Source organism: Felis catus, chromosome D2 (genome assembly GCF_018350175.1).
Source record: "Felis catus isolate Fca126 chromosome D2, F.catus_Fca126_mat1.0, whole genome shotgun sequence".
NCBI classification, from domain to species: Eukaryota; Metazoa; Chordata; class Mammalia; order Carnivora; family Felidae; genus Felis; species Felis catus.
In genome coordinates this window covers 61285301-61297664 of record NC_058378.1, presented here as the reverse complement: position 1 = coordinate 61297664, position 12364 = coordinate 61285301, and the positions used below count along the sequence as shown (strand labels likewise).

At 38.0% G+C, this 12364-nt stretch overlaps 1 protein-coding gene across 9 annotated transcripts in view; it reads left to right on the top strand.

The window, feature by feature from the left end:
* NT5C2 (5'-nucleotidase, cytosolic II) overlaps positions 1 to 12364 on the top strand; it is a 149949-nt gene that overhangs the window by 132742 nt on the left and 4843 nt on the right. For 6 of the 9 annotated variants that reach the window (XM_045040626.1, XM_023240878.2, XM_023240877.2 and 3 more), the window contains 10 exons: positions 217 to 312; positions 643 to 666; positions 5057 to 5148; positions 5281 to 5338; positions 6377 to 6470; positions 7089 to 7142; positions 9629 to 9712; positions 10765 to 10806; positions 11910 to 12017; positions 12289 to 12355. In XM_045040626.1, coding sequence (XP_044896561.1) covers positions 217 to 312; positions 643 to 666; positions 5057 to 5148; positions 5281 to 5338; positions 6377 to 6470; positions 7089 to 7142; positions 9629 to 9712; positions 10765 to 10806; positions 11910 to 12017; positions 12289 to 12355 — 719 coding nt within the window. Of the gene's footprint in view, positions 1 to 216; positions 313 to 642; positions 667 to 5056; positions 5149 to 5280; positions 5339 to 5506; positions 5647 to 6376; positions 6471 to 7088; positions 7143 to 9628; positions 9713 to 10764; positions 10807 to 11909; positions 12018 to 12288; positions 12356 to 12364 lie in introns of those variants that run through there. The other 3 variants (XM_045040627.1, XM_023240880.2, XM_045040629.1) reach the window with 3 other exon arrangements.

Genomic DNA, 12364 nt, shown 5'->3' with positions numbered 1-12364 from the left:
GAGCCGAAGTCGGTTGCCCAACCAGCTGAGCCACCCAGGAGCCCCTCTGGGTTTAGTTTTTAAGATTTTATTCACTTCATCCTCCAGGATTATATTGTTTGGGACATGCTTGAGTCTTCGTAAAGATTGAATAAGATGGCATTGGTTTATGATGATTGAGTAATACTACATAAGATTGTTGCCTGTATTATTGATGATGTCCTTGTTTGCATATAGGGGACTTGTCTTTGATACACTATATGGAAATCTTTTGAAAGTTGATGCCTATGGAAACCTCTTGGTCTGTGCACATGGATTTAACTTCATAAGAGGGTGAGTACATAGAACTTTTAGCCTCTGTCTAGTGTTTTTATAGTGAAAAAATAATGAAGATCACGGGTCTCCCCAGATGTAATAATATACTTTCCTGTTCCCTCATCATTAAAGAACAATTTCTTTACATAAGGATATTTAACAATTATTTATTAGGCAGTTAGGACTCAAATGGACTTATATAGTTAGCAGTTACATTTTGTGTAAATTAAGTGGTTTCTAATTATATAGCATCCAACAAAGCTAATCCTGAAACTTGCCCAAAAAGAATTGTAGTGGCTTTGACTTATTTGCAATTCTAAGATTTTTATTTTCTCCTTTTTAATACAGTTCTCAGGTAGCTGCTCAGAAGAGGTATGTATATAAAAGCGCTTTGAAAAATGTAAAATTACAACAGTGTAAATGACTAAGATTTTTAACAGCTAATATATGATTTTTTAATATTCTAATGAATAGCTTCAGATACTTGATCATGTGGTTAAATTTTTTAAAAACAGGCTAAAAATGAAAGTAGGGTAATATTTAAAACTAGAATAAGCTTTATTTTCATAATCAGAATATTTCCATTCTCCCTAACTCGGACTTTTTGCCTTAGTAAATAGTAGATAAAATTTACTGTCTACAATGTTTTGGTCTACTATTTTTTGGTGAAACATCCCAATTTTTTCTTTACAAATCACAATACCACAGTTTGACATTTTTTTGTCCTCATAACTTTGCAATTATATATTTTCTTCACTATTATACTACTTAATTTACTACTGATACTGCATTAGGCACAGAGCAACACTTAAAACCAAAATAGATTATCTGTCAGTCTCTTGTATAACTTTCCTATATATTATTTTCAAAGGCAAAATAGTAAAAACCACACAGTCTGCATTGAAATTTTTAAAGAGAGAGTGTGTTTTTGGTAATTATTTTTTGTGATAAGAGGCACAAGCTAACTGAAACTGTACCAGAATATCATTTAAATCTGAGATCACAGCAATGCCCTGTTTGGAATTGAAGCATCTGATATAAGATTTTTCAGCTGGAATTACATAGGCTCAAAGGTTTCCACATAGACATAGTGCAAACAGTGTGAAGTAAACACCCCACCTTGACACATCTGGGCAGGCCTGTGATTATGTCTCCCTCTCTTTCACTGCTCCTCTCATGAGGGGTTTGTTCAAGATCCATGAATATCAGGAGGCAGGATTTAGAATGTGAAGTGATTGCAAATAGTGTTAGCAGCCTAAGCTATTTTATAAATGGATATTGTACCATAATTCAAAATCTCAATGAAGATGAACCAAGGTTCTATTTTTTAATGTCTGAAAAGGGATTTTTGTGTTATGGAGAGGGGTAGTCAGAGAGGAAAAGGAAAGGAAGTTGTTCTATAAATGAGTACTGCAATTAGTGTTACTAACTCAGGATCCACAGATCTTCTTTCTTTCCCCAAATAAACTAATAAAGTTTCCAAATGGCTCCTTTGGAAGTATTTTTAGTAGTGTTTCAAAAATAAGCCATTTATTTTTTTTTTTGTTTAAAAAAATTTTTTTTTGATGTTTTTATTTCTGAGACAGAGAGAGACAGAGCATGAGCAGGGGAGGGCCAGAGAGAGAGGGAGACACAGAATCTGAAGCAGGTTCCAGGCTCTGAGTTGTTGGCACAGAGCCCGACGCAGGGCTCAAACTCACGAGCTGTGAGGTCATGACCTGAGCTGAAGTCGGACGCCCAACCAACTGAGCCACCCAGGTGCCCCAAAAATAAGCCATTTATGAGTAATGCAGAATCATTCAAACAGCACTTAACACTCTATAGTCTTTAGAATCCAGAGGAAAAGCCTGTGGAGAAGGAGAGGCTGAGGATGGAGAGAGAGGGAAAGAACAAGCTCTTGAAGCATACTGGTGGATGAGGCTGGCAGGGAGGTTAGGGCTCCATCAGGCATTGCTTTACACACCTTGCCAATGAGTTGGTGCCTCTTTTTTGGACAGGGGCAAAGGCCTTTAAAGTTCTAGGATGGGATAATGTTGAGATCACATATTTATTTCTACGAGTCACAGAAAGTTAGCAGTACAGTAGTCCATAACAGTTTTCCTCCCAGCTCCCAAGTCTAGCATTCCTTCTTCTGGGATACATTATCTGCCCCCAGTTAATATTTATTTTAAATATATGCTAGCTTGATTTGACAATTAAGAGGGCACAAGTGAGCAAAGGGCAGAGAGCGGGGGGAAAGAGAGGGAGGGAGAGAGAGAGAGAGAGAGAGAGAGAGAGAGAGAGAGAGATAAATAAGTGGGGCTCACTCAAAGCAGGGCTAATGTTTTACCTGAAGTGGGGCTCGTGCTCACCCAATGCAGGGTTCATGCTCACTCAGAGTGGGGTTTGAACTCACAAACCATGAGATCATGACCTAAGCTGAAGTCAGATGCTTAACTGACTGAGCCAACCAGGCGCCCAACACTTAAACAGAATGTAATTGCTAACTCTATTTATAAGTCATTTGGGTTCTTATTGCCTAATAAATAACTGTTAACTATCCTTATGTAAAGGAATTACTTTTTAATGATGGAGAGAATAGGAAAGTATATCTAAGGAGACAGTGGCATCTTACTAAACCCGACTGAGGAAAGCTTATCATTACTATTCCCTTCCACCTTAATTTTTAATACAGAAAATCTTAGAAGGCTAGAAAATGAGATATTCTACAAAGTTATTCCTTACTGGGCACTCTTATTTCAGAAGGGTGACTAAGACAGGGAGCTAATGTGATTTTCTTTTCCTAACTAGAATTTATGCCATTGGTAGTTAACAGACCCAAGCAGGAATTTACCAGGTTACAAACTGAGTACAAACTTTAAATTTGATGTCCTTTATTTAGATTAGTTATCTTTATATATTCATTGTGAGAACTGTGCAGTTTTTAAATAAATATTTTATTTTTAAGCAATCTCTACACCCATCATGGGGCATGAACTGACAACCCCAAGATCTAGAGTTGCATGCTCTACCATCTGAGCCAGCTAGGTTCCCTGAGGATTGTGCATTTTTATGTTTTAGTTTTTCTCCCTTTTGGTTTCTCTCTACATTTTTTTTTTTAAATTAATGCTGTCCCCTTCAACTTCTTGGAGTGTTTCATTTCACTCTCCAAGGTTCTTGGGCATCTCTAACAACTTCTGTCTGTTTTGCTGGCTTTTTTCCTTTTAACCCCAAATGTTCCCCTTGGGTCTATTTCAGTCTTCTGTTTTTCCTCTGCACCGTAAGTGACCTTATCCACTATAACAGTCTTCGTGGCTTCACCTTTTACCTATGTGTAGATGATCCCAGTTCTCTCTTAAGTCTGAATCTCTGTTTTAAGTTTTTGACCTTGTTTCTAATTAATCACCTATAAAAATCTGTTTACTTTCCAAAATAAAACTCCTCTTACACCTACTTGTTATTCAGTTTTCATATTTCTGTAAATGGTACCACCACCCTACCCTCTCAGAGACATCCTTATGTGAGCATCATCTTTGATTCTCATGTCCTCATCTGCCACAGCCAATCAGTCCCCTGGTCTTAATTCATTTTACCTTGGTAGTCTCTCATGATTAATGCTTCCCTTTAATTTCCTGTCCCATCACTCTAGGAGAGACCCTTCCTGCTCTCATCTAGGCTACTGCAATAACCACTTAACTGATTTCCCAGTCTTTTGTGTCAGTTAGTTTTTCTGCGTAATGAAGTACTTGAAAGCCTGTTGGCTTCAAACAACGACTGTTTTATTTAGCTTAAAATTCTGAGAGTCAGCTGGGCAGTTCTGGGGTTGCTCAGCTGATCTGGAATGGCCTGACTCACATGTCTGGCAGTTGGCAGCCTGTGGTGGGCGTTCCTCATTTCTGTATGTAGCCTTTATGCTCCAGCAGGTTATCTCTCTCACTCACACAGCAGTCTGAGGTCCAAATGCAGCAAGAGTAAGCACGCCCCAATATGCAGGTGTTTTCAGAGTTTCTGCCTGGATCCCTAGTTGCTGCTGTTCAAACGTTTATTTGAGGGTGGAGAGAGAGAGTGAGCCTCTTAGCTGGAGTAACTGCAAAGTCACACATTACAAAGGCATGGAAAGAATTTGTAGCCATTTGTGCCACATATCACATTTCTTTCTCCTTTTTATCCTAAAACTGTTACTAATGGAGTATTATTACAGTTTAGCTCTGATGGTTTTATCCTTTTGTGTAAAGACTGTCAGTGGCACCAAAAACCTGTCGATGGCACTCTGAGTGCCTCTGAGTGAAAGATAGCAGCATGATCTGCCTCAATTCATCCTTCTAGCTTTATTTTCCTCTGCTCCCCTGTCTCTACCCAGTTTGGACTAGTTTTTGAATTGGATCTTCTGAGCCTTTAAGGACCAGCTTCTGTGCCCCCTTTTTCATGAATCCCTCCTAGATTTCCCTCTTCTCACACCCACATTCACTTTTTTCTACCCCTTAAGTTGAAATGGTCTCCTCTTCCTCAGTTTTCTCATAGCTCTCTGCACCTTTCTTGTGGCAGTTGTGATTTTTTACTTTGTGATAACTGTGTATGTGACTCGCCTCCCTTAGCCGACCGAGGGCTGTTTAAGGGCTGGAACCCGAGCTTGTTTATCTTCATAGCTACTCACATGTAATATTTAGACCCTGCCTTGCATGTAGCCACCAAAATATTTGAATGAATTTTTGAATGATGAATATTTCTCATGGTTGTAATGTTCATTTTTTGAATGTCAGTTAATTTAAATTTTTTCTTTCAGACCAGAAACTAGAGAGCAGTATCCAAATAAATTTATCCAGCGGGATGACACCGAAAGATTTTACATTCTGAACACACTGTTCAACCTACCAGGTAGACTCATTCTGTGCTTATATATATGGATGCTTTCCCTTCTTTTCATGATCATTTGTCTTTGCTCAAGGGAGATAATGAAGTTTGAATTATTTCATTTATGTTTATGAATATCTGTTCTTCATTTTTCAGAGACCTACCTGTTGGCTTGCCTAGTAGATTTTTTTACTAATTGTCCTAGATATACCAGGTATGTATATAGTGTAATTTTCTTTTTCCAATTGATTTTTTTAAATTAATGTACAGGGTTTTAGAGAACTGGCCATTGTAGGTCTTTTCTGCTTTTCTGAAGTGAATTTAGTGCTAGTGAGAGATGCCACATTGCCAGCCTGAGAGATGGGACAGCACCAGCAGCTCCATGCAGGCTCTCACCTCCCACACGGCCCCCTCTCCTTGCCAGTGTGCTGCAGCCATGTTTGGAAGGGACCACTTCTGATTGGCTTCTCCTGGGAATGAAGACGGCCAGCAGAGGTGCTAATTGTGACAACTGAGTGGGAGGTTTGTGTGATGATTATCTGTCCAAGCAGAATTACACTAAAACCCCCCAACTCATTTCACAGCAGCTACCCGGGAGCCATTCAGCGATGACAGTTTAGTTTCATTCCCAGGCCCAGCAAGATTTGATTGAGGAGTAAATATGGTTTATCCTCCTCAAAGTAAAATTTTGTTTAAGTCTTGAACAAGGTATCCTACGCTTTTTAGGGCAAATTGTATAACCACTGCTGAAAGCTCAGCCGTATGTGTCAGAGTTGGCTAACTTATCCTGTCTAGGCCTTATCCGCTTCAAGGCACTAAATCTGGTGGGGCACCAAGTCACTAAGCTAAATAGAAAAAAGGCAATACCTTTGTACCTAGAGAAAACATCAGAAGAGTCAGGATGAAGAGCACCTAAATGACCAATTTTAAGTTTTAAATGTTTCTTTGATGGGAACCTGTTTCTTAAAAGTGATGAGTAAAAGAACATGATATTTTTGGAACTGACCTTTTAGGTTTCATTCAGTATATTGTTCTATCACTTTGTATTTGTTCACAATTATTGTATTCCATTGAACACTGTAGTCCTTTCTGGTTGTCAAAATGGATTTTCGTTAGGGAGTAATTATTTTCCTAATTAGCCTAGTCTTTCCATGTGATCATGGAATCCTTGGGTCCCCTGGGCAATGTTTGATATTCATTTTACTTACCCTCTTTTGGATTCCCTGTCATGTTTTTTTTCATCTTTGTATAGCTGTGAAACAGGATTTAAAGATGGGGACCTCTTCATGTCTTACCGGAGTATGTTCCAGGATGTAAGAGATGCTGTTGACTGGGTTCATTACAAGGTACCTGGGAGCTGCTGCGTCACCTGTTCACTCTGTGGCTTGTGTCTTGTGGTCTGACATTAACTTTCCAAGCGCAAATAGAGCAGAATTTTTCTTCCATTAAAAAAAAAAAAAAAAAAGGATTTGCCCCCTAGTGACAGCTCTCTAGAATACTTTTCTTCTTGTCTTTGTCCTACTTTCGGAAGTTATGCTGATCTTTCCTCCCGTGATCCTGCTTGGCTTCCAGCTCTTACTTCAGTTTTCATTTCCCAAACTTAGAAGAGATTTTAGTATTAAGATTATACTTCCCCCTACCTTTGAGGATGATTATTGTTTGTTTTTTTCCAAATACCTCCTGTTTGACTAATACATTAACTAATTAAAATTATACTTACTATAAATTATACTGAATAAAATATGAAATACCTTTTGATTTCTTGTTTAAAATAAACATAGTTTTATAGTTTAAATACCTTTTGGAGGCAGAGTTGCAGCAAATCACATCTGCTTTATCATGGCCATTTCTAGTTTATGTACTTTTCCATTTTGGTAAATACTTAAAAAATGCATTTGGGTTGATAGTAGTATAAACTGTTAAAAACTGATTTTGTTCTTATTTTCCTTTTTTTCTTCCTGTAGGGCTCCCTTAAGGAAAAGACAGTTGAAAATCTTGAGAAGTATGTAGTCAAAGATGTAAGTAATAAAGGGGAAAATAGATCTGCAAATCAGGGAAATCAATAACAAACCTATTTATAATGAAATGGATAAAGGAAGATACTAATTTGTCTTGATATAATATATGTCAAGTACAATCACCAGGAATTTTCAGCCAGAACATAGGTCTTAGTATAGTTTTCCCTGTTTGTTCCTTGGCAAGAAGATCCAGTATATCATTTGTCTTTTTAGCTCTAATGATAATAGCAGCTAGAGTAGTTACTGTGTGTACATCACTGTACTAAGTGATTACATGCCCTTTAATCTTCCATATAACCCTGAGTGAGGTATTGTTACCTCTGCTTTGTAGATAAGCTGAAGGGGGCTCCTGGGTGGCTTAGTTGGTTAAGCGTATGATTCTTGATTTCAGTTCAGGTCATTATCTCATGGTCGTGAGATCAAGCCCCGTGTTGGGCTTTGTGCTGAGTGTGGATCCTGCTTAAGAATATTCTCTCCCTCTGGGGTGCCTCGGTGGCTCAGTTGGTTAAGCATCTGACTCCTGATTTTGGCTCAGGTCACGATCTTGCGGTTAATGAGATTGAGCTCCACATTGGGCTCTGTGCTGATAGCATGGAGCCTGCTTGGGATTCTCTCTCCCCCTCTCTCTGCCTCTCCCCTGCTTACACTTGCACTCTTTCTCTCTCTCAAAAGCAAAAAAAAATAATTTTTAAAAACCTGAGGAATACAGGTTATATATAATTTGTCCAAGTTTATACAGTAATTTTTTTAAATCTGTAGTTTATGGAATTGTGCCAATGTTAATTTCTTAGTTTTGATCATTGTACTATGTGTAAGTAAGATCTTTAATATTAAGGGAAGCTAGATGAAGAATATGGGGAAAAAATCAGGCTAGTTTAATTAACATATAGTGTCGTATTTGTTTCAGGAGTAGAATTTAGTGATTCATCACTTAACATACAACATCCAGTGCTTATCGCAACAACTGCCCTCCTTAATGCCCCTTCCCTCCACCCCCAGCAACCCTCAGTTTTCTATATTTAAGTCTCTTATGGTTTGCCTCCCTCTCTGTTTTTATCCTATTTTTCCTTCCTTTCCCCATGTCTATCTGTTTTGTTTCTTAAATTCCACATGAGTGAAATCATATGATACTTGTCTTTCTCTGACTTACTTTGCTTAGCATGATACACTCTAGTTCCATCCATGTTATTGCAAATATTTGGCAAGATTTCATTCTTTTTGATTGCCAAGTAATATTCCAGTGTGTGTGTGTGTGTGTGTGTGTGTGTGTGTGTGTATGTACACGTGTGTACACACAAATCAATCACATTTTCTTTATCCATTCATCAGTGGACATTTGGGCCTTTTCCATAATTTGGCTATTGTCGATAGTGCTGCTATGAACATTGGGGTGCATGTGCCCCTTTGAATTAGCATTTTTGTATCCCTTGGATAGTAGTGCAATTGCTGGATCATAGGGTAGTTCTGTTTTTAACTTTTTGAGAGACCTTTGTGCTGTTTCCCAGAGTGACTGTACCAATTTGCATTCCAACCAGTGGTGCAAAAATTTGGAATTACTTTAATGTAAGAGGGAAACACAGCTCCGAGATGAGATACTTCCTTTTCTCACAGAGTATGAGTAGTGGAATGCAGTATTTTTTTCAAAGTACTTTGATACAGATTTCTTAGTGTTTTCAGTCTTTGTACTTCCTTTTTCCCCTCCACTCCTAATTCCACTCTTCTTTCAAGAGAGAACGCTGAGGGGTTCACAAGAAGTCCAGGAGAATTTGAGTGGAGGAACCTATTTAGTGTGAGAGAAGGAAAAGCTGCTTTTCTTTCCAGTCTCATCAGGAGTTAGAATTTCCTCATGTGTCTGCAGATGGGTCTGAGCATTTCTAGGTTCCATCCTGCACATGGCATTTCATTCTACAAGGTATACAAGAGAAAAGCCTACACAGGGAAGCCATATCTTATGCTCTCCTTGTATTTTGCTGGTGATGTTTAAAATCAGCTTCTCCTCGCCTTTAATATACCTCATTCATATACTTTAAGAGATTACAAGGTAATTTAAACTCCTTCCTGAGGCAAACATGAGGAAGGTAGAGATGGTTTTATTTTTCAATTTAATTTAATTTTATTATTATTTTTTGTAATCTCTACACCCAGTGTGGGGCTCAAACTCACAACCCTGAGATCAAGAGTTGCATGCTCTTCCGACTGAGCCAGCCAGGTGCCCCAAGGTGTTTTTAATAAGCATATTTAATAATATATCTAATAAGCATATCATCTGTATGTGTCATTTTATATATACACCTATATGTTATATACACCATGTATACTGCTAGCTTAATACTTCACGCATAGTGATAATATGGTCTTTTAAATGTAAAACTCTGAAATCAACCAACCCTCAAAGCGCATCCCCTATGCTTACTCAGGTAGACAAAAGTTGAAGTGACTGTGTATTTGTGGTTTAGTGTTTCACTCATCATCATATTACATTTCAGGGAAAACTGCCTTTGCTTCTGAGTCGAATGAAGGAAGTAGGGAAAGTGTTTCTTGCCACCAACAGTGACTATAAATACACAGATGTAAGTGCCTAATGTTCATACTTGTTTATTTACACAGAGGAGTTACTTTGGCCTAAGGAACTGGGAATGAAGATCATGAGGACACTCGTTAAGTGAGGGTATTTTTTTGCCATATCATTTTGAGAGCAGAGTGGAAAAAGAATATATAGCTTAAGGGCCACATTGGAGTGGTTCTCAAATTTTTCTAAATATTTCTTTTGACTTTTCCCTGATTACAGTTGGTTACTTGAAGGTTTTAATTTGGAGGTTGTTTAAAACCTTTGTGCTGATTTTAAAAAGGCTTCTGTGTCTCTTTGGTGCATCATTTATATCAACTTGAGAAGTCACACATTTATTTACTGCATATGTGTAAATGCCCTCCCTGCTGCTGGGAGCCAGATAGCAGAAGATGGTGCAAAGATGTTTGGACTCTTCGCCATCAAAATTTACTACCTTTTAACTTAGACATTTCTTTGTCAGGACTAAAGCATGTTGAAAAGTGAGCTTAACTCCTTAGCCTCATCTTATTTTTGCTAAGACAGTTACAGGCTTATAGTACTAGCAAGAAGCCCAATGCTCTGCAATTCTCTTCATGCAAAATCTTGATTTAGAAATCTGGTGATTTGTTGGAGTAAGCAGTCTTACAAAGCCAACAAATCTAATGGTTCATTGGCTTGGTTAGTCTAGAAACAATAAATAGTAAGGAGGCCAACGTATATTATTTCCATGTGAGTCATTAGTTTTGTCGATGCCCTGACCTCAGATACCAATTCCAAATATGTATTCCAGCCCGTTAAGAGGATTTGGTAGGGATATATGGATGAAGTGTACAAAATTACATCCTAGAAGCCTATGTCCTACTGAGAATGTCAGCTGTAGTTTGTTATGTTGAAGCATTAATTTCTGGCTTCAGCTGCCATGATTTCATAAACTTAGGGGAAAAAAGAATGTGATAAATCCTGTATTGAAAAAGACACGTCATATGAAAAGGTTGGGTTTGAAGTTTTTTTTAGGTGCTGCATATTGTTTGCAAAAGTAGTATATGGACCTGATGTTGGATTTTTTTTTTCCAGAAAATTATGACTTACCTGTTCGATTTCCCACATGGCCCCAAGGTACTATATGTAACTTAACAGACCATTGCTTTTAGTAATAATGAATGCATTTAGCGATCCTGGAATATTGAGAGTCAGGAATTGTCAGAACTCCTCTAGAAATCTTCATTAACCTTAGAAGCAATGCAGGAGCTAGTGTAGTTTAACATTGCTAGAGATTTGAAAACATAGTAGATAGAAATAAAGGGGAGATATTTGTGTTATTTGGTAGGATGGGATCAGAATAATTACGGCCAAGAAGTTCTGTGTGGAGTTACTAAGTTTGTGTGGCAAAGTAAGGAATTTTCACATTGAGGAAGATAGATGATTAAAAGAAACAGAAGATATGTATATTCTTGGCAACTTCTAGATACTACTCTTAGTTATTGCTGAGTTTTGTTGAAGAACAGTTAACCTTGATATTTAGCAGAGAAGTCTTCATTCCCACAGTGTGGCTACACTTAAATTTAAGGAATACTCATTGCAGCCTAGTCACATCCTTGTGGGACTTAGTCCTTCTTTGGTTAAATATCAGTAAATCTCTGTTTTGAAAAGGTCACCCAAAAGCACAGCTTGACCTTACAAGTTTAATACCCTGGTCCCACTTCAGGATAGAAAGCATGTTAATGGGCATAACTTCTCTATTAGTGCCGTGACGAGCCTCCAGTATGAGCCAAAGGCTAATGTGTACCTAGAGCCATTATTCTGAGAACATAACCAATAAAATTTGCTAGTAACAGTTCCATGTTAGTTTGTAAACTTAAGTTCTGATGCTGATCTGCCTCTTTCTTAAACTGTCTTCTTGAATATCAGTTTGCATCTTTCCTTCACAACCCTTTGAGCCTTTTTTGCCTATTTCAGAGTGTGAGGACACTTTCCTTCATATGTTAAATTGCTGTGAAATGTTAGTAGAGGAAATGATTTAAAATGTGTTAATTTATATTTTCACCTTGCCTGCTTCCAAAAGAATATGGCCGCTAACACACTGTGTTTTTAATACAATAGTGGGATCTTCTGTGTATACTTAATATGTCTACATTCCTTACATTTGAGTGAGATTAAATATTAGTGCCTCAAGGGTTAGGAGTGATGTTTTGGCTTTTGCTGTTTCTCAACCTCATCAGCCTGGGAGCTCCCATCGACCATGGCAGTCCTACTTTGACCTGATCTTGGTGGATGCACGGAAGCCACTCTTTTTTGGAGAAGGCACAGTACTGCGTCAGGTGGACACAGTAAGTCAAGAGGATGATCTGTCTGCTGGCACATTGTCCTTCGTATTTCTCCTTTTCCCACTCTTATTCTTCCTAAGGAAACAGGTATTTTTAATTTATTATCCATATCTTTCTTTTGAATTTCAGAGTTTTAATCTTAATTGAGATAGCCCAATAATTTCAAAAGAATATAATTCAAAAGTGCCAATCATTTAGATGCCTATCCAGATTGCATTTTGGGTGGGGATTGTGATAGAACAGTAAATTATTAGAAAGTCTTCTCTTCTCACAGAAAACTGGCAAGCTGAAAATTGGTACCTACACAGGCCCCTTACAACATGGCATCGTCTACTCAGGAGGTGAGTCAC